Source organism: Oryctolagus cuniculus, chromosome 1, assembly GCF_051225735.1.
Source record: "Oryctolagus cuniculus isolate XC-2025 breed Fujian yellow rabbit chromosome 1, ASM5122573v1, whole genome shotgun sequence".
NCBI classification, from domain to species: domain Eukaryota; kingdom Metazoa; phylum Chordata; class Mammalia; order Lagomorpha; family Leporidae; genus Oryctolagus; species Oryctolagus cuniculus.
This window is the reverse complement of record NC_142867.1, coordinates 213119747-213137295: the sequence shown is the minus strand read 5'-3', so window position 1 is coordinate 213137295 and position 17549 is coordinate 213119747. Positions and strand designations below refer to the sequence as shown.

Below are 17549 nucleotides of genomic sequence, written 5' to 3'. Positions count from 1 at the left end.
TGGATCCTGTGTGGCTCATGTGGGTCAGAGACCAGCTGCCACTGCACACCCTGAAAGCTCGCATCTCGCCTTACCCTGGGGATATTTTATCCTACAGTTCTTAGAGATGAAAGTAGAAACAATTAGAAATGCTTGACCAAAGTGAAACATTTATGGGTAACTTGGTAAATTACCTAAAGAGAATTAGCAGTTTCTTGCACTAAGACCTGTTTTTTGAACAACTATCTACTACACTCTACACTGTGCCAAGTTCTAGTATGTTGAAGACATCATCTCTGGCTCCAGGTAGCTGATAAACTAGTCAAAACCAGAGCTCCCCATTTAGTATGAGATCAGAGGTCACCTGTGCTAACACTGGAGTTACCTGGAAAGTTCATTGCTTGGAAAATTACTGAAAGAAGTACAGAGTTGGGAAAAGTCCTTCTGCCAATCAGTAATCTATATAAAGGAATCTGAACCACGCCAAGGGGCCAGCATTGTGGCACAGCAGATTAAACCCCCAGTGCAACATTGGCATCCCGTGTGAGTGCCACTTCAAGTTCCAGCTGCTCCACTTCAGTCCAGCTCCCTGCTAATGTACCTGGGAGGGCAGTAGAAGATAGTCCAAGTGCTTGGACCCCTGCACCCACGTGGGAGACCTGGATGAAGTTCTAGCCTCCTGGCTTCAGCCTGGCCCAGTCCCAGCCATTGAAGCTATTTGGAGAATAAATCAGTGGATGGGAAAATCTCTCTCCCCTTCTTTCTCTGTCTTTCAAATAAATAAGTCAGTCTTTTTTAATAAATAAATAAACCATGCCAAAACATGTAATTTTGACCTTTTGAGGTGAGAAAGAAATGAAAATCATCTTTCTCTCTAGCCTTAAAAAAAACTAGGTGACTGCAAAACATAATCCCTGGTGAACAGACATGGTTTTCCGAATGCATCATTTCTAAAATGCTGATAGTTTTCTTCTCAAACCTGCTATGAAAAATGCAGTTCTTCAAATATACATTAGCTGCCAAGTGATATGCTTGCACTTAACAAAAAGTTGCATTGATCTGTTGTCCCCACTACATTACAGTGGAAATCAGTGACAGATATCTTGCAAACCAGAATGAGTAGTTTTACCTTCTCTCAGCTGGACATGGCAGGGGTCAAATTATGTCATTGAGCTGTAGTTCTTGGCTTATATATGCTTAATAAACATCCCAAAATGTAGTGTCAGGCCCAAGTAAGTGTGTTACCTAAGATCACATAGCTAAACAGCAAAGCCAAAACTAAGTGCAGCCAGTGTTCCCTGCCCTTCATGCACGTGGCAAAGCATTGTCACTTAGCACAACAAGAGGGCACCAGGCTCTAGAATCAATTTGCCTAGGTTCAGATCCCAGCTCTGCTGTTTTTAAGCCTTGTAATTAAAAAAAAGAAAAGAAAAAATATTTATTTACTTACCTAAGAGTAGGAGAGACAGAGAGCTCTTCATCTGCTGGTTTGCTTCTCAGATGACCACAAAAGCCAGGAACTCCATCCTGAACTCCCAATTTGGTGAGAGGGACCCAAGCACTTAAGCCATTTTCTGCTACCTTCCCAGGCATAATAGTGGAGAGCTGGATTGGAAGCAGAGCAACTGGAACTCAAACCTGGATGCTGGCACCGTAAGTGGTGGCTTAACCTGCTGAGCCACAACACCAGCCCCCAGCCGTGTGACTTTGAGAAAGTTATTTGGTATTTCTGTTCCTGTTTTCTTATTTGTAAAGACAATAATAATTGTTCCTTTCCTCAAATGATTGTTGGAGGATTAAATAAGTTAATGGATGGCAAAAATTTTCCTTTGGATCCCCTCCTCCCTGAGTATTCAAGAGCACAATTACTGCCCCAGTGTTCAGTTAGGGGGCCAGGTCTGGCTGACACTGTATGCTGTGGAAACACGGTGTTCGAGTGGGTCCACTCAGAGTCCCATTTAGAGAGCCATAGTTATGAGCAAATGACCTGGACGCAGCCTGCCTGAAATGCTGCCCAGCTTTTTCTTGTCCTTGGCCCATAAAGAAAATTATATATGAGGGCACTTCAAAAAGTCGGTAGAAAATGGAATTTAAAGATAAGTTGGGGCAGGCATTTTCCAGGCAGTTAAAGATGCACACTGGGAGGCCAGCACCCCACATTCAAGTGCCTGGGTTCCAATCCTGGATCCACTCCCAGTTCCAGCTCCCTGCTGACCTGCGAGGCAAGTAGTTGGGTTCCGGTCACCCAGGTGAAGGCCCTGGATTGAGTCCCCAGCTCCTGGCTTCAGCCTGGCCCAACCATGATCTTTGTGGGCATACGGGGAGTGAATCAGCAGATAGGAGGCCTATCTGCCTCTCAATTTTTAAAAAATAATGCATTTTGTGCAAAAGGAAAAAATCCATGCATAGTTTTTTTCAGAATATGCACTTTCTGTGAACTTTTTGAAGACCCATTATTGTTATCTAGCACACAGGGTAAGCAGAAAAGGGCCCTTGGTTCTCCCAAGTTGCCCCAAGGACTGGGAGAAAAATGGTTCATCCCATTTGTAACTGGGAAACTCTACTGAGGTACTTGTCAATATCTCCTTGTTGCTTTAGTTCTGATTAGGGATGCGGAATTGTCCCCTCGTAGGCCAGAAGTAAAACAGGGACGTGTTTGTCCCAACCAGACTTTTTCTCTAGGAGGTGTGTTGAGAACTTGAATGCAGCCTGGGTGCTACTGTGTGGGCCTGGCTGCTACTGTGTGGGCTGTGCTGATCCTGCCACCAGGAACCCCAGCTTGGAGTGAAGACACATGATGCCTGCAGGGGAAGGAGTCACTGAGGACAGGCAGCACATGAGAAGTGTGCAGGAACTTCCTGAGAAGGTCCTGGGGGACTTTGGATACAGAACGTTCATGTGTTCACCTGAGAGAGAGATTGAATTGGCCCAATACCTGCGTGTGCATGGGAGAGCACTTCTTGGCCATTGAGATGTTGGTGTTCTGTTAAAAGCAGGGCATCTGCATTTCTTGGCCTGCCTGGCTGATGATTTGGTTGTTGGGAGGGTGAAGAAATACAGGATGGCTGTTGATTCTGGTCAGCGAGGAAGACTAGGTTGGAGATGTGTACATGAACAGATGTTAGCCCTTACATCTTCGAATCATTAGTATAAAATGCACAGAATTCGTGGTTTAATGTTCCATATGTTGCTATTCTTCAGAAAATCCACTTTAAAGCAAGCATTCGCCCTAGCAGTTAAGACACCCATGACCCATAAGGAGTGCCTGCACGTGACGCCTAGTTCTGACACCAGCGTCCTGCTAATGTGAAACCCTGGGAGGCAGTGGTGATGGTTCAAGTAATTGAATTCCTTTTGCCCATGTGGGAGAGCTGGATGGAATAGCTGGCTCCTGACTTTGGCCCCAAATAGTGGCCCTTGTGGGCATTTGGAGGGTGAGCCAGCAGATGGAAGATCTCTCTGTGTGTTTCTGTCTCTTTCTCTGTGTTTCTCTGCCTCCTAAATAAATAAAATTACCCTCCAAAATCCAATTTCAAAATGTTAAAAGGTAGATCTAAAAGGGAACAGCTTTCATGTGGATATAGCATAGATAATCTGAAAGAGGAACGTTTTCAGAGGCCTCTCAGATGAACGCACATTTAAAACAATATTTTAGGGGCTGGCGCTGTGGTGCAGCAGGTTAACGCCCTGGCCTGACATGCCGGCATCCCACATGGGCACTGGTTCTAGTCCCGGCTGTTCCACTTCCCATCCAGCTCTCTGCTATGGCCTGGGAAAGCAGTAGAAGATGGCCCAAGTCCTTGGGCCCCTGCACCCACATGGGAGTCAGGGAAGAAGCTCCTGGCTCCTGGCTTCAGATCAGCACAGCTCTGGCCATTGCATCTGGGGAGTGAACCAGCAGATGGAGGACCTCTCTCCTTCTCTGCCTCTCTCTGTAACTCCATCTTTCAAATAAATAAAAATAAATCTTTTAAAACAATATTTTAGAGAGAAGGAAAGTAGAACCCATGATCAAAAATGTAGGCACAGAACTTTCTTTAAAAAAAAAAAAAAAAGAGGCCGGCGCCGCGGCTCACCAGGCTAATCCTCCGCCTAGCGGCGCCGGCACACCGGGTTCTAGTCCCGGTCGGGGCGCTGGATTCTGTCCCGGTTGCCCCTCTTCCAGGCCAGCTCTCTGCTGTGGCCAGGGAGTGCAGTGGAGGATGGCCCAGGTGCTTGGGCCCTGCACCCCATGGGAGACCAGGAAAAGCACCTGGCTCCTGGCTCCTGCCATCGGATCAGCGTGGTGTGCCGGCCGCAGCGCGCCGGCCGCGGCGGCCATTGGAGGGTGAACCAACGGCAAAGGAAGACCTTTCTCTCTGTCTCTCTCTCTCTCTCACTGTCCACTCTGCCTGTCAAAAAAAAAAAAAAAAAGATTATTTACTTGAAAGGGAGAGTTACAGAGAGGAACAGGCGGGGGGAGGGGGGCAGAGAGGGAAAGAGAAAGAGGTCTTTCATCCGCTGGTTCATGATCCGATGGCCACAATGGCCAGAGCTGTACCAATCTGAAGCCAGGAGCCAGGAGCTTCTTCCTGGTCTCTCACACGGGTGCAGGGGCCCAAGGACTTGGGCCTATCTTCTGCTGCTTTCCCAGGCCACAGCAAAGAGCTGGATCAGAAGTGGAGCAGCCGGGACTTGAACCAGCGCCTGTATGGGATGCTGGCAGTACAGGTGGCAGCTTTACCTGCTATGCCACAATGCCGGCCCCACAGAACTTCTTTAAAGGACTTTATAAAGTTTTGTAGATGCATCTTTGGTTGGAGCAGAAAGAGAAACCATTTCATAACAGAGCCATTCTTGAGAATGGAATGTGAGATTAACAGAACAGAAGCACAGCTACTCAACTTCTGTTTTGTTTTTCTATTTTTCAACAAGGAGGCCAGTCAATATGCACACACTAAATATAGAAGATGAAGAGAACAAAAAGACTGAAATTGAAGTCCACGATGAGAGAGAGAGAGCGAGCAGTCAACAGAAATTTCCTGATTTTGTGATTGGTTTGTTTTCAGGCTCAGAAAAATGTCTTCTCAGAATGCGGAGAAAATCTGCACTTGTCATTGCTGAGTCAGCATCAGTACCATTTGAAAAACTATGGCATGTTGAGGAAATGCCAAAGAGTAGACAAGGAAATGTTATACAGTTTCTTGGAAAATGAGTTCCAAAAACTGGACTGATATATTTGATGATGATAGTAAGGAAAGTGTGAGAGCAGAATGGGTGTTCATGGAGGAATAGCATGGATTTGCCCAGCGTAAGTGATGCTAATCACTTTAGGATTCTTCGTAAGCTGTCAGGAGAAGCTGTCCAGCCCAGTAAGCAGAATTTGTCAGGAACTACACTCAGTGTCGAAACACTAGACAGTCTGTAAACTTCAGGAGTAGGATGAGGCGATCTACCAATACTCAACAGCATTTTGGAGGCCTTACCAATGCAATAAGCCAAGAAAACAAGGAATAAATTCTGGGAAGGAAGAAACAAAATTCACATGATTATCTTGAAATCCAAATGAGTGCCAGCTAATAAGAGTTCAGCAAAATTGCCAGTGGCAGAACTGTCCAGTTAGCAGCTTTGTATAAAATCTCGTCCTGAAAAATGAGAGAAAATGTAATAATTAATAAGATGTCATTTTCAATTGTGACAGAACTGGAAAGTACCTAGGAATAAAGTCAGTATGTTCTGTGTCTTAATGAAAGAATTAAAAATTCTGAACAACATCTGAAAAGATCTAAATAAGTGGAACGAAGTACCATGATCCTTAGAGATACATTCTCTCAAATTTATCTGTAGTATTTTATGCTACAGATCAGAATTCACGTGGGATTTTTGGTAGTAACTTGGGTTCTAAACTAGGATGAATCAAGGAGCCTGGAGCTCCATCTGGGTCTCACGTGGGTGGCAGGGGTCCAAGTACGTGGACCGTCTTCCACTGCTTTCCCAAGTACATTAACAGGGAGCTGGATTGGAATTGGAACTGGAATTGGCACCCATGTGGGATGCCAGAATCACAGGTGGTGGCCTAACCTGTATGCTAGAATGCCAGCCCTTTAACAGATTTTTTTTCAATTAGTTGTTTTATTAATTTGAAAGAGAGTGGTGTCCCATCTGCTGGTTCATTCCCCAAATGTCTGCAACGTCCAGGACTGGATCCAGCCAAAACCAGGAAACAGGAACTCAATCCAGGCCTCCTGCATGGAGGTCAGGGACCCAACTAATTGAGCCATTACCTCCCCTCCTCCAGGTCTGCATTAGCAAGAAGCTGGGGTATGGAGTAGAGCCAGGACTCCAGCAGGCACTTCGATACGCGATGCAGGCGTCCCAGGCAGCACCTTAACTACCATGCCAAACACCCAGCCCTACAGCTATCATTCAATTCTGTTTTTCACAGATGCTTCAAAGTTTTCTTATATATTAAAATAGAAGTTAGACAATCTGATTCTAATTTGGCAATAGATGATATAAAATGTGAAGAATCTACAAGCAGCTTGATATTGTATATCAGTCACAGGTTATCAGGAAAACTGGAACAACCCCAGGTATTTCTTTAGAATCTGATACAGGGAATAGGTTGTACAAGGGATGAAAGCACTAGGCAGTTAAATTGGGTAGTGAGGCAACCCAGAAATTAGCAACAAACGGAGCCTGTTTATCAGCCCTAGGCCTGAGAGGCACAGGGAGGCATCAGTGTCACAGCACCTGTGGGCTGGGGCCACCGGAAGCCAGTGAGGTGGGAGCAGGAGCCACAGATACCTCACAGCTGCTGCTGGAACTGAGCCACCCAGAGATGGGTGAGAAATACCCTGACTTAGCTCCTCCTCCCTCACTCCCGTCTCTGTCAGTGCCTCCTCTTGGCCAAACCTGCATAGAGACCCAAGGGAAGGAGCCTGGAAAGTGTGGTTCCCTGGAAACAGAGTAAGGGGTGGGTGGTGGGGTGAGAGCAGGGTGTGGATCTGAGCACGCTCAGAAACGTTCTGGCTCTTGAGAAGTTGGCCTTGCAAGGTCATGGGACAAGGAAGAATTCTTCCTTTGAGGCTGTTGGAACAAGTGACTCTCCCTTTAAAAAAATTAGATCATTTCCTTCCAACGTACACACACATGTTCCTTATAAGTTCAAGTCCCCACGGCAGTTAGTGTCAGCTCTGGGCCTTCACACCTGCAGGACCCTCTACCTGGAGACCAGTGCTACCCCGCCTCCAGCCCAGTCTTGCTTCTCCTTCAGGTGATATCACTACCCCAGGAAGTCCTCCCTGCCCACCCCCCCGCCCCCGAGGCCGGGCTGGGCATCCTCCCCCTGTTTGTGAGCTCCGGGGAAGGCAAAGGCAATGTCTTTCTGGTCTCTTTACCTTCAAGCCTACCTCTGTGCCAGGCACAAGAGTTGCCACTCTATCAGATGCATTGGTATTTAATTTTATTCTAGTTAGCTAGTATTAGTTGAGCACCTGCTATGTACTTAGCACTTCTCTTAGCACAGTAGGGGACATGAAAGCATGGGAGGTGGCACTCTGTGTGGTTGGGAAGACAAGACGTGTACACAGCGATGTCTCAGCCAGTGGGGCTCCAGTGGATTTTCCTGATGAGTGCTTTTGCTGCCTTAAATAGAAGCCGGGACAGATGGGAAGGTTGAGCAGATGGGCAGCACTTGCGGCAGCAAGCGAAGAGGCGGGAGTCCTGGACTGAGTCCCAGGCCCAGGCAGGCTTCCCACTGTGTGACCTGGTCACTTCTCTCCCCACAGTAGCCACCCCTTTCCTCATGTGCAAAATGAGAGGATTGGATGGGGGCAACAGTTCTCAGCCCTGGCCACCCATTGGATTTAGAGACAGATATCAGGGTAGTTGATCTGGGATAAGGCTGGGCATGGATATTTCTCAAAATCTCCTCTTAGGAGCTTTTAAAAACTTTTTAATTTGAAAGGCAGAGAGAGACAGAGATCTTCTATACACCACACTCCCCAAATGCCCACAACAGCCAGGGCTGGACCAAGGCAAAGCTGGGAGCCTAGAACTCTACCCAGGTCTTGTGAGAAGCAGTGAGCCAAGTACTCAAACCACTACCTGCTGCCTCCCAGGGTGTACACTGGCAGGAAATGGGAATCAAAAGTACGAAGACGTAGGGTTTAAGTGTCCCAAGCAATGAGTCAGCTGGTACACCAAATGCCAAACCCTCACCTGGTGATTTAAAAATCAGTTTTTTAAAGATACATACTATACAAATCACCAGTTTATATTGTACAATTGGGGCCAATGCTATGGCCTAGCGCGTAAAGCCACCGCCTGCAGTGCCGGCCCCCAACATCTGGCCTTTTGTTTCTGAATAATGTTGTTGAGGTTCACTGGTGCCGTAGCATGGCCCAAGATTTCACTCCTATTTATGGCTGAATGATATTCCATTGTGTGGATATCCTACACTCTGTTTACCTGTTCATCAGTGGATGGGTGTTTGGCTTGGTGTTTCCTTGTGGCTGTTTCGAATAGCACTGCTCCAAACATTCTTGTACACGTTTTCACACGGATGTGTTTCCATCTCTCCTGGCTGTAGACACAGGAGTAGGATGGCTGGGTCGCGTGGCAGCTCTAACTTTTGAAGGAACCACCAGGAATCTTTCAGACGGGCTGTGGCATGCTGCATTTCATCCAGCATTGTACGGGGGTTCCCTTAGTGATCTGGAGACTCAGGGGAGGAGAGGCTGTGGTTGGAAGTGTGTGTAGGGTCAGACAGGGCTGCAGGAGCCCCCAGCCCCACTGGTTCTGCAGAACTGTGCCCTGCACTGCTAAAGTCAGCTGAGTGGCTGCTGATTCAGGGCTCAGTGGGAACAAGTTTTCCCAGAGCTGGAGGCAGAATGGGAGCTTCCCCTGGGCAAAGGGAGGAAGAGAAATGAGATTGGGTTCTGGCATTCAGGAGCAAGGCACGTGACTCACTCTCGCTCAGATCCAGTGCCAAATGAGGTACCGGCAGCTTCCCGGCAGGGAGCTATGTAGACTGAACGTGACAGTGCTGGGCACAGAGCAGCTCCTCCTAAACCAGATCCCTTCTCAACTGTCGGCTCATGGAAGCAGAGGCTGAAGCCTGCATGCCCTCCATCACCCACTCTGCAAACCAGGATTTGTGACCTCCTCCCCAGAATGCTAGAAACTTCCCAGCTCCAGTCTCATGGTGGTGAGCATGGAGCTGGCCTCATCTCCTGAGCCTTGGCCAAGGTCGCTGAGGCTTGTGGGCTTGCTGAGTGCTCTTGGACCTTCTCGGGCAGGCCTGACCTTGTCTGATGTCCCTGTGGACAGGGCAGATGCACAGCCTAACAGATGCCATTTGTACCATAAGCCATGCCACCACTGGGGGTTCTGTAGGGAACAGTCCAAGAGACCATGAGCCCTTTCCTTAGTGGGCCCACATTTGAATCTTCAGGACGGGCCCCCAGGTGTCCAAGCTGAGAAAGCTCCAGGTCACTCTGCAGCCTTCCTGGGACGCTGTGCTGTTCGAGAACCCTCTCACCTGACCAGATCCCCGAGGCTTGCTTCAGGCGGCTTCTGGGGCTCTCTTCCATTTCTCTTCCCGTTGATCTCTTCCCTGGTCTCCTCCTTAAGTGGCTCTGAGGCCAGTCCCATGTGCCTCTTTGATCTGACAGGCAGTTTCTCACTCTCTGTTTTTGTCCTGTGCAACTCTTCACTCTGGCTCTCTCGGAAATGAAAAGCCACACGTCTTGAACTTGGAAAGACAAGGGCATGCCATCACCGTGCTCACCCGAGTCTGCAGCCGATGTCGCTCATCGATCACGGCACTGTTTTTGCCTGTGCTGGGCACAAGCTCGCCCTGCACGTGCAGAGCGGAGTCAGCTGGAGCTGGCCTGGGCGATGCTGCCTCCTTGCCATCCTTCAGCAATTCTGCCTCAGAGCTTTCCAGCTCCACTGCACAGCCCTGAACGGATGCCAGATCTCTGCTAGAAGATAGCTTCCCTTCGCTGTTCATCTCTCACTCGTGGGAACCCATCTGAAACTCAGTCTCGCAAAGCAGGCTTCACACCCCTCCTCCTTGCACTATTCATGACGTCACTTCCTGGTCCTCTAGGCCCCCAAACTGGGGAGTTCTAACACCTCCCTGTCTCCCCTTCCTCTGCTCGGCCCCTCCTGCCTAGCCAAGTCCAGGGCACTGGGGCCTGTAACTCTGGCGGCAAGCGGCGGGGAAGAGGGGTCCCCCAGGGTAGAGGATGGACCTTCAGTTGGGAAACCCTGGACCTTTGTTCTGCTGTGAGCTCCCAGACTTGGCACTTTCTCAGGACACTGTTTGCAAGGTGTTGGAGAGACCAAAGAATGATGTTAATGGGCTTCCGAGTCCACAGAGCTACTGTCAGATCCTCCCCCCAACCTCCTTCCATCCCTCCTCTCCTCCCACCTTACCCCATCCTCCCTCCTCCTCCTCTCTCTCTCTCCCTCTCTCCCTCCTTTGTTCCTTCCTTCCCTCCCTCCTTCCTCCCTTCTTTCCTTCATCAAATATGAGTGGTTACAGAGCACCCACTGTGTGTGGAGCAAAGGTCGCTGTGTCTGTACAATGGGACTGTTCGTGTGAAACAGCAGCACGGTGGCTGGGCCTTAGCAAGGACTGGATCAATAGTTGGGTGAAAGCTGCCTCTCAGATCAGAAAATCTGCCCAGAGACCGCCTAACTGAGCTCTGTTACAGATAAGGAAACTGAGGCCCCAAGTGGCTGTCCAAGTCCCCATCTCGAGGTCGAGGCAAGCCTGGGGCCTGAGCCCGGGGGCTTTGGCTCCCACTCGGGCAGTCCTTGCTGCTTTGGTGGGGAAGGTGGATTCCTTGTTTCAGGTTAGAGAGGCGAGGATGGGTCTTGATCATCAGAAGCCAAAAATCATGCCTTCCTCCATGCCCTCTCTGTCTCTCCCTTTCTGTTCTCTCTCTGTCTCTCATATACACACACACACACACACAGGGACTGTCCTTGAGTGGTGTTTCTAGGGGCAGCCACATTGGAACACAGGTGCCACTCCTGGCGCAATGTGGGAATGCCCAGTGCCCCTCTGCTGCAGAGGGTCCATGAAACCTCCTTCCCCCTGACCCCGAGGGACAGCATGTGGGCCCTGCTCACACAGCTTCGGGCAGAGGCTGAGGGCAGCTCCCCTCCCCCATCCCTGCCCAGCCCCGCTGCACTCCTCTAACAGGGAGAAACCAGAATGTCCTGTCCAGGGTTTGTCCTCCACGGGGCGCTCACACAGCTCCCCCAAGTGCACTCACTGACACCTTTCCCATGGCGCCTCGCTGCCGCCGGATGACCCGGCCTGCTCTCCCTTCCACTGCCACCCTCCAGGCCTCCTGCCCCGCCTTCCACTGCCCCTTTGCTCCTGCTGTGCCTTAGGCCCTCTGACAGCTGTTTCCAGCTTTTCCACCTGAGTGAAATTCCAAAGGAAAAAAAAATCAGTAACACAGTCATGCACCTCCCGTGATTCACAGCGTGCGGATCATAAGGGGGAAGAATCCCAGCTTGTTAAGAAGCGTGTGCGGGGCCTTGTAATTGACAAGTTCAGGAGCAGCACCAGCCTCGCGTGGCTGGAACCAGGCGCTCCATTCTTTTCCCTTTCTGCCTTTCAGCGCTGCTCATCCTGTCTCCTTTTGTGCATTGGCCTCGTTTCACAGATACCACTCCCTGGTGTCCGAGGAAGATGGTCACCAGCAGACTCAATTCTGATCGTCCTGACTGCCAGGTTCAGCCTAGCTGCTGCCCGTAGTAGGCACCATGCCCTGGGCCCACTTTTTAAGCCCACAAAAATATTCCCATTTAAAGCCAAGCAGAAAAACTTTAATGTTTTAGCTGAAGAAATGTTGACATATTAATATATTTTTATACAAATACCATCTGAGATACAATTTTTTAAAAAAATTTATTTATTTGAGAGGCAGAGTTACTGAGAGAGGTCTTCCATCTGCTGGTTCACTCCCCAAATAGCTGCAATGGCCAGAGCTGCACCGATGCAGAGCCAGGAGCTTTTTCTGGGTCTCCCCTGTGGGTGCAGGGGCCCAAGCCTTTGAGCCATCTTCTACTGCTTTCCCAGGCACGTTAATAGGGAGCAGGAGCTGAAGTGGAGCAGATGGGACTCGAACCAGCATCCACATGTGATGTGGGCACCAGACTACTATACCAGAGTGCCAGCCCTGGGAAGCTTTTTTTTTTTTTTTTTTTTTTTTTTAGAGACAAGGGCAAAAGCAAAAGTGTTCAGGGCCCTCAAAGTCCCATCCATACCTGCTTGACCCACTCAGGGAGAGAGTCGCTCTTTCTCAGTTTTCATGGGTTAATCTTAGGGAAGACTCCGATTGTCCCTGATAGGACTGCATCCCAGGACAAATCACCCCACCGAGAAGGATGTCGGGCTCTGATGGGCCAGCCTTGCGTCTCAGGCCCTGCCCCCTCCCCAGGGGGCGCAGGATATCAATCCCATAAACACAAGGAGCAGGGTTTCCCACCAGGAGGATTCTGTTTCAAGACCATCCACGGCCGGCACCACGGCCCACTAGGCTAATCCTCCGCCTTGCGGCGCCGGCACACGGGGTTCTAGTCCCGGTCGGGGCGCCGGCTTCTGTCCCGGTTGCCCCTCTTCCAGGCCAGCCCTCTGCTGTGGCCAGGGAGTGCAGTGGAGGATGGCCCAAGTCCTTGGGCCCTGCACCCCATGGGAGACCAGGAGAAGTACCTGGCTCCTGCCATCGGATCAGCGCGGTGTGCCGGCCGCGGCAGGCATTGGAGGGTGAACCAACGGCAAAGGAAGACCTTTCTCTCTGTCTCTCTCTCTCACTGTCCATTCTGCCTGTCAAAAAAAAAAAAAAAAAAATCCACTTTCTCCTCGCAAATGCTGCCTCCCTTTGTCACACCTTCCCTAACACTTGCACCTTCCCTCCCTCCCCCAGAGAACTCACTGCCTCTACTTCCTCACTCCCTTAGCAGTTTGTTCTGGTAGGAGCCTAAGTGACCAGAGCTCAGTCTCCTTCAGTGCTGTGAGCTCTTTGAAGGCAGAGGGAGGGAGTGGGCCATAGGATGAACAGAAAGAGGGGTTAGCCCTGCCTGGAAGGAATCTGGGTCTTAACGGCTGGAGGTCTTCCTGGAGGAAGGAGTGTTTTAGCTGAATTGCGATTGAGGGGTGAGAAACAACTCCGTGAGATAGAAAAGATGACAGGCACCAGGGTGCGAAGGAGTTAGGGTGTAGAGAAGGATGTAGGAGATGAGGCTGGAAAGAGAACAGACAAGATCGATGGAGGCATGGGTCCGGATAAAGGACTTTGGATTTTTATCCTGCAAGTCAGGGCTCTTAACCTGGCTCCAAGGAGAGACTAGAGGGGGCCTGAAACAGTGTGGAATGCTGAATCTTGGTGGCTTTTTCTGCAAGGAAGGGCCGTGGTACTCCTCAGATTTGCCAAGGGGGTTCTGTCCTGAAAGGGTTAAGGATTGCCTAGCTCCTGGAGGGAGGAGACCCACCCTGCTCTGGACACTAGTCTGTGGTGATGGGCTAGAGGGGCAGTGGAGGAAGGAGAGCTGTCAGGAATCTGGGACGAGAGTCAAGGAGGGAGACTACGGCTTCCTGTAGGGCAGCGCAGGTGACAGACAGCAGAGAGGGGCTGTTGGAATGAGAGATGCTGTGGTAGCCTGGGCAGGGGCTGGCCTGCGTGTCGGGGGACAGAGAACACGGGCACGTGACTCCAAGACGTCTAGTTTGCTTGCGTCGTGACCTTGTCATAGAATCACTTGAAACTGTTTTTATCATTATGTCTCTCTCCCATCTCGACATGGGAATGATTGAATTTCTAAGGCTTAAGGGCTCTGATACATGCACAAGTTGCCACTTTGCTTCTTTCCTGTGCGCTCAGCGTTGCCCTGATCGCACGTGTTATCAGACCCCTAGGGACCCGTGTATGAGCCCAGTCCTCTGCGAGTTTAATGTGCAGAGAGCGGCTTGGAGGGCCACACGGAAGGCTCACAATGGTTTGCTTCTCTAACTCGCGACTGTGTCACCCTCCCCAGCTACCCGCTGCCTTCTCCAGTGCTCAGCAGCTCAGAGCGACTGCCCTTCGGCATCGAGGAGAATGGGGGCACCCCGTTCCCCGCCAAGGTGCCGGGAAGGCACCACCACCACCACCAGCACCACCCCAGCTACGGCCTCACGCTGACGCTGGAGAGCAAAGAAGGGCCTTTGAGGTCCCCCAACTCCAGCAGCAAGTCCCTTACGAGTGAGTGGGGGGCAGGGGGCAGGGCAGAGGTGGGGGAGGGCCTCCAGGATGACACACATCAGTGGTGTTGTTAATGCTGGGCGAGAGCAAACAGGAACTTTATGCATTCAGGTGGGCGAAGTGTAGGGATCCTGGTTTGGTTTGGCGGTAAGAATCCATTGCACTGCAGGGGAACAGGCCCCTCCCCTTCTCATTTCTTAACAGTTCTCTGCTCTGGGTCACCCAGCACTGGCAAAGCAATGGAAAAGAGAAGGAGGGCAGGGAGGGGGTCCCTAATGATAGATACCCATTCTGTCCCAGAGGTGGCATCCTACTTTTGAGGGCAAGGTGGTGGCAGGTGGATCAGTCTGTCTACTATTACAGGTCCCAGAAAGTTAGAAAACTAGAGAGGGGGCAGCCAGAAACATGTTTAGCAACAGGACAGAGTGATTTTGTATCTTAAATCTCAGGAAAAAAAATACGGGCTTGGATTTTGTTATGTCTGTTATTTTTCTAGAGACTGTTTTATTATATTTTACCAAATAATTTGTTTTTGATCACCTGAGGGGAAAGAACTGGCTCTTTATCATGTGTGGTTTGAACAGCACTGAGATAGAGACAGGCATCTAGGGGCTTGGGTTCTGGTTCTCACAGTGGAGCCGAGTCCCTTCTCGGGACTCGATTCTCTCATCTGTGAAATGGGTGGAGGTGTCAAGATGATCACCAGAGGGTGTTCCAGCTCTGGAGCCTGACAGCTGGTGAAACAGAGTGGTCCATCCACCTTGACCTGCAACCCAGCTACAGGGACGGTTCAGGGCTGGCTGAGCTGGAAGTGGGAACACGTCACCCACTTGGTGCGGAAGAATCGGAACTCTGTCCCCTCATTCCTACCCTGCCCTTACCCAAGTCCATGCCTCATCTTTCTGTAACCTGCATGACTCACAGCTCGTAAGGGGCACAGTTCTGGTGCATCCTCCATAGCGCGGCTGCCAGCGTCATAGCTGTCCCCAGGTGGCTTGAACCAAATGCCATCAGGCCTTGCAATGGCCCATTGCTGCCTGGGGCAAAGCCTCTGAGCCTGGCCACTCTTACACCTTCCCATCCTGGCCCCTGCCAAAGCCGTCAGCTTCCCCCATGCACCCCCACACTGTAGCTACCCGGAATGACTCTCCTCTCCCCAAATACTTTGCTGGGTCCCAGCCGGATCCTTTTTACCTGTTGTTCCTTCTGCCGGAAATGCTTTTCTCCAGCCCAGCGAACTCCTACACACATCCCTGATATTGTACACACATCCACTCAGGGATTCTCAACCACCCCTCCCCCACCCCTGGCTTTGACGTGCCTTCCCTCTGTTCCTGTAGCAACCGAACCACCCATTTATCACTCTAATCTGGAATATCTGTACTTAATGTCTGTCTCCCCATTGGATGAGAATTGCATCTCATTCACCTTTTTATTCCAGTTCCCCAGATCTCAACTGCTGACAACATGTGGCACATGTTTTAGTGTGTGATGAATATTTAAGATTTCATGAGTATTTTCTTTCTATATATATTTATTTATTTTTTTTTTTTTTTGACAGGCAGAGTTAGAAAGAGAGAGGCAGAGAGAAAGGTCTTCCTTTTTCCATTGGTCCACCCCCAAATGGCTGCCACGGCCGGCGTGCTGCGCCCACCTAAAGCGAGGAGCCAGGTGCCTCCTCCTGGTCTCCCATGCGGGTGCAGGGCCCAAGGACCTGGGCCATCCTCCACTGCACTCCCGGGCCACAGCAGAGAGCTGGACTGGAAGAGGAGCAACCAGGACAGAATCCGGCGCCCCAACCGGGACTAGAACCCAGGGTGCTGGCGCCGCAGGCAGAGGATTAGCCTAGTGAGCCGTGGCGCCAGCCTAAGTATTTTCATGTATTAGTAAATTCAAGCTAGAGGGAGAAATGCCAGCAGACTAAACCAAACTGATAACAAAAATCAGTGGATTTGATTTTAGAAAGGTAATGTGGGCCCAAGAGCTTGGGCCCTGCAAGTCCCTTACGAGTGAGTGGGGGAGAGGGGGCAGGAGGAAGCGCCTGGTTCCTGGCTTTGGATCGGCACAGAGCGCCGGCCTCGGCGGCCATTTGGGGGGTGAACCAACGGAAGGAAGACCTTTCTCTCTGTCTCTCTCTCACTGTCATACTCTGCCTTAAAAAAAAAAAAAAAAAAAAAAAAGGTAATGTGGCTTTTAAGGGCACATTTCTTTGGCTGTTCTCCAGAACACTTACCTTCCCAATATGCATAGCATATTTTCCATTTTTCAAAGCCTTTGTACATGAATGACCTCATTCAGTTTTCACAGCAACCCTACAAGGTAAGTTCATTTGCATTTTTAAAATGGCTCAAAGGGTCAGACAGGTAACATGACTTCCCCAGGGGTGCTCAGCTCCGTGGAACCTTGACCTCAGACATTCTTAAACCCCAGCCAACCCCTGATGCGTACTCAGGGGATCTCCACTGCTGGAGGAGGCCGGGGCAGGCAGAAAGGGCATGGGAGTCGGGCTGTGCTAGATGTCCCCTGTCCCTAGTGTCTGCCTGTCCTTCCAACCTTTCCTTCCTCATTTCCCTTACCACTGCATAGAGCTGAGTCCAGGAGCGCCTGCCCTGTTCAGTGAAGCCGCTGCCCATCTCAAGAAGCTGGAATTGGAAACTGTGAAGGCGCCCGGGCCCTGGCCTGCTCTGCACATCAACATAAACAAGGTGCTGAGGGCTGGGGCTGCGCGATGAGCCTGGCTTTGGTGCTCATGTCCGACTGGAACGGTCACCCTGGCCCGCATCCTGACCGCGTGCCTGTGCCTTGGAGGGATGATGTGTTCTCCGTCTTTCCAGACATTTCTGCTTAAGGCTGTCCTCTAGGAGCAAAGATTCACTTACTTGTTTTGGGTGAATACAGTTCTAAGCATTGCCACATGCTCCTTGGGTTGATTTCTTTCTCTTAATCTCTTGGTTTTCAACTTTTCTTCTGTAATATTTATGATAAATGATTTTTAATATGGATTTACCCAGAGTTTGACCACAATCCAAAAATTATTTTGCAAGGAATATAGCATATTGTTCAGTAGAGATCTCACAAGCTGTGTAGTCATTTATAGTTGCCATGATTGTTGGTTGGATATTGATAAGAGTGTCTTGCTCCAGGTGAAGGCGTATCTGAGACACCTGTGAGTTACTGAGCACTCTCTGGAACTCAAACTATAACTTCCCTCCTTTTTCCTCCACTCAAAGAAATGCATCAGTAAGCAAGTAGGTTAGTGATGTGATTACACAGGTTAACTTTGACTTTGACCTAAGACATAAGCATATTACCTCACACCTT

At 50.1% G+C, this 17549-nt stretch overlaps 1 protein-coding gene across 4 annotated transcripts in view; it reads left to right on the top strand.

Annotated features, from left to right (window-relative positions):
- EPB41L4B (erythrocyte membrane protein band 4.1 like 4B) overlaps positions 1-17549 on the top strand; it is a 158590-nt gene that overhangs the window by 96622 nt on the left and 44419 nt on the right. For all 4 annotated transcript variants that reach the window (XM_051843334.3, XM_051843327.3, XM_051843328.3 and 1 more), the window contains exons 16-17: positions 14023-14228; positions 16815-16933. In XM_051843334.3, the coding sequence (XP_051699294.3) occupies positions 14023-14228; positions 16815-16933 (325 nt within the window). The remainder of the gene's footprint in view (positions 1-14022; positions 14229-16814; positions 16934-17549) is intronic.